Below are 3,847 nucleotides of genomic sequence, written 5' to 3'. Positions count from 1 at the left end.
GTATCTAAGAAAGATCTTTCATGAAAAATTCTTGGAAAGTTTCTGGCCCAGAGTCCATGCCAACTCATCCAAAGAGATGGGCCAAGACCTTTACTGTCATGAGCATCACTCTTTATTCATTATTACACAGGGACTAAATCAAAAATTAAAAATAAAAAATAAAACCATAAATTAATCATTCAAATTTCTTTCTACTTCAATTAACGCGTAACAAAGAAACTCAACAATTGATCTTTCATTGTCTGGTTCTATTATTGCGAAGAGGCGCTTTTCAATTGACTAAAAAATGTTTTTTGATACTTACGGTTATCAACCCTTGCCGGAAACTTTAGAGTAAGAGATTTTTCACGTATTATTGTTATTTATGCAAATAAGAAATTCATTCGAAAAATTAATGGCTTTAAAATGAAATTGCTCGGTGNAAACAGAGCTGAGGCTAACAGTATCAATGATCTCTACAATGACACCCTTGCCCGTTATTTCCGACAGGTGTTGAACAAGAGCGAGAAACAGACCATCTTGGACATGTTTTTCAAAAAGTCAACAGGAAAAAAACAAAGGATGGAACAAAAGAAGTTGAGGCCTGCAAGCTCCGGTAGCCTCTCCTGAATCTGAATTCAATTAAAAAACAATAAAAAAGACACGCTGCAATGTGTAAAAAGTCTGTATCTCTATGAATGTGTGAAGAAAGTGTTCCTCCACCTCCTCCTCACAGCATCTGACAACCCGGCATAATTGGTGACTGCTCCATTTTCATTTTTTTATGATACAGCGCGGTTATTTTATGCTGCGGAACGAATTATGTGTTTTAACATGTATTTCTATGGGAAAATGCGTTTCGTATAACGGACTTTTCACTTAACGGACGTGCACCTGGAACGGATTAAGTACGTTATACGATGCACCACTGTAGTTATTGCCATTAATAATATTACTTTTTTGTCATGTCAATATTAAAAGGTATTACATTATTTGTATATGGCAATACGACACGTGAAGAAGAGTGCCTTTCGAGAGAAGTTTCAATGGGAAACTGACCCCTATTTAGATGTGTTACACACGTGAAGAAAACTGGAATAATTCTATGTTGGTCAGCCTGTCAACCAGGTACAAACTGACGAGAAACTACAAATGTTCAGTGGTTTTTCCACTCAGACACAGGTAAACAACTCTAAAAAACTATCAATCCTGTTTATTGTGGGTTAGACCACGCACATAATGGTAGATATGTTGTAACCTACAATGGTGATGGACTGGGCTCAACGTATCTAAGAAAGATCTTTTATGAAAAATTCTTGAAGAGTTTCTCGCCCAGATTCCATGCCAACTCATCCAAAGAGATGGGCCAAGACCTTTACTGTCATGAGCATCACTCTTTATTCATTATTACACAGGGACTAAATCAAGAATTAAAAATAAAAAATAAAACCATAAATTAATCATTCAAATTTCTTTCTAATTCAATTTACGCGTAACAAAGAAACTCAACAATTGATCTTTCATTGTCTGGTTCTATTATTGCGAAGAGGCGCTTTTCAATTGACTTTAAAATGTTTTTTGATTCTTACGGTTATCAACCCTTGCCGGAAACTTTAGAGTAAGAGATTTTTCACATATTATTGTTATTTATGCAAATAAGAAATTCATTCGAAAAATTAATGGCTTTAAAATGAAATTGTTCCATGCAAATGATAACTGATTTAAATTGATTTAAAGATTTCGACTCTTCGATATTTCTGAATTTAGTTTTTAAGCAAATATTTTTGTGTTTTTCTGTATTCTATAATTATTTTGGTGTTGAAATGATAATGTTAGATTTGCATGTGAGTTCAACAGCTTAGAGATTAAAGTCTTGTGCTAAGTGAATACATCTTAGGGCTTTTTACATTTACTGTTACTTAGAAAAGTAAACATAATACGTTTTTAACTCTATGAACCTAATTTAATTAATTAATAGACTTATTTGTCATCCGTAGACTTTTCGATTCACTACACATAATAGATGAATTTATTGATCTACTGTCATAAATTATTAAATTAGTAGTTAACAGATATAATTTGTAAGTTGTTAAATTTTATTATATTTTGTATTGTAATAAAGTGCTTATTAAAGATTAAAGCTTAATTTGTAAAAACGTCTTCCCCTCACTCAATTTAATGAAATTCCACGAGTCCCTTAGCTTTGTTTAGCCTACAGTTTGATAAGAAATTTTGTTAGACATTAAAGTTTTTCAAAGTGTAATAATTTTTCTAAAAGTTTACATAAGTACTCATTGGCAAATATTTGTATATTCGATTTTAAAATTAAAATAAAGGTTTCGGTATTTAACATTTATTGTGTTATATGAATTTTCTCTTTCCATTTTCAGGGCAAGATCAGATGGACGTGCGGGATTCGTGAATCTAAAGAATTTGGATCATGTTAAACATCGGGGCAACAATAAAGGTCTATTGGAGCAGGACCAACCCGCAGAAATTAATTTTGGAACGTCCATTTTAGAAAATCACATCAGTCCTGCATATAAACAAACAATGGATAAGATTCGGCCATTTTACAAAATTTCGTGCGATCGCTTTAACAGGTAAGTGATATTACTGCTTATACGTAATACATTTATATCACGTTGATACGAGCTTTTTGTCCTTAATTACTTATATTATACTGTTATCCACTTTAGACGTTCTCAAATCATTATAACAAACTCAAAGAAGGTCTAAAATTTTTAAAATTGAGTTTAGTTATTATTAGACAAATTTTTCTTTTATTCTTCAGAACTCGCCTTGTTTAGGTAACAACTATATGGTCACTTTATATATTTAACACAATGAAGATAATTATTTATATGTCTATATTTATCTACACATAAAAAAACAAGCAGTTACGTATTCTTCGGCTTCATTAATAACTATGGAGCTCTGTCGGGATGTTATTGAGTACGTCGTTAAGCGACATATGCATCCTCTATATATATTCAAAGTTCGATAGTGCGCCACTGTTCACCTCTGAAATCAAATTTAAACAGAAAAATCTCAAAGACAAAAATTACATACACTAACGAGTTCTGCACATAACTTTAAATTTGAATTAGAGGAGGCCCTAAACGTCCACAAAATAGTAATAACTTTAATAACGTCGGAAAGGCATCAAAACTTTAAACGTGAATTAGAATGCATTTCCCTCTAGGTATATTGCCCAAGTGTTGTGTTGCCATAACTTAACAGACATCTAAGCGATAATTTGTTTATTTCATGAAATATTTTAGACAATATAAAATTAAATATTTTCCAAGTAATACATTATAATTTCTCTATAAGTATTATAAATATTTACTGCATTGTAAATTTTTTTTCTACTTATAGTCAGCGATTGGTTGAAGAAGTGGACGACAATGAATTAAATCCTGACATTATGGGTCGTCCAACTAAAGTCAAAATCATTGAAAACTTAAGAAAGAACGAAAATTGCATGGAAAATCAGAACACCTTTGGATATAATATTGGACACACCATTGGCTATACAATTGGTTGTGCCATTAGAGATACAAAGAAATTAAAAAAAGCCGGATCTTTCTTTAAGGCCGTATGGAAGCCAGTAAAGAGGTGAGTTTCTGTATATGTCAGTACAAACAAAGTCTGATTTAGCTCGGTCATTCGTTTGCCTTTACATTTCTCACTAAATACAGTGTGATGCTAAACCAAAGTACCTCAAACAGCAACAATTATACACAATATTAAGATTTGAGCTTAAAAACTTCGTAACTATTATGAGAATGGCATAACTTCCTTATATTTTTTGGCGCTATATCCATATTTAACAAACTAGTTTTATTTATAATTTAATGAAAAA

At 31.8% G+C, this 3,847-nt stretch overlaps 1 protein-coding gene across 1 annotated transcript; it reads left to right on the top strand.

The window, feature by feature from the left end:
* Nucleotides 1-1,489: 1,489 nt before the first annotated feature.
* On the top strand, nucleotides 1,490-3,600 carry LOC111615197 (the record flags this gene model as incomplete). The annotated part of the gene is made up of 3 exons (XM_023356606.1): nucleotides 1,490-1,597; nucleotides 2,370-2,582; nucleotides 3,361-3,600. Coding segments are annotated over exons 1-3 (500 nt in total), but the record flags the coding sequence as incomplete, so codon positions are not given.
* Between the last annotated feature and the right edge of the window lie 247 nt (nucleotides 3,601-3,847).

Source organism: Centruroides sculpturatus, unplaced genomic scaffold, assembly GCF_000671375.1.
Source record: "Centruroides sculpturatus isolate CEXI.00-Female unplaced genomic scaffold, Cexi_2.0 scaffold2330, whole genome shotgun sequence".
Classification (NCBI taxonomy): domain Eukaryota; kingdom Metazoa; phylum Arthropoda; class Arachnida; order Scorpiones; family Buthidae; genus Centruroides; species Centruroides sculpturatus.
The sequence above is the reverse complement of the archived record's forward strand: the minus strand, read 5'-3'. Positions and strand labels throughout refer to the sequence as shown.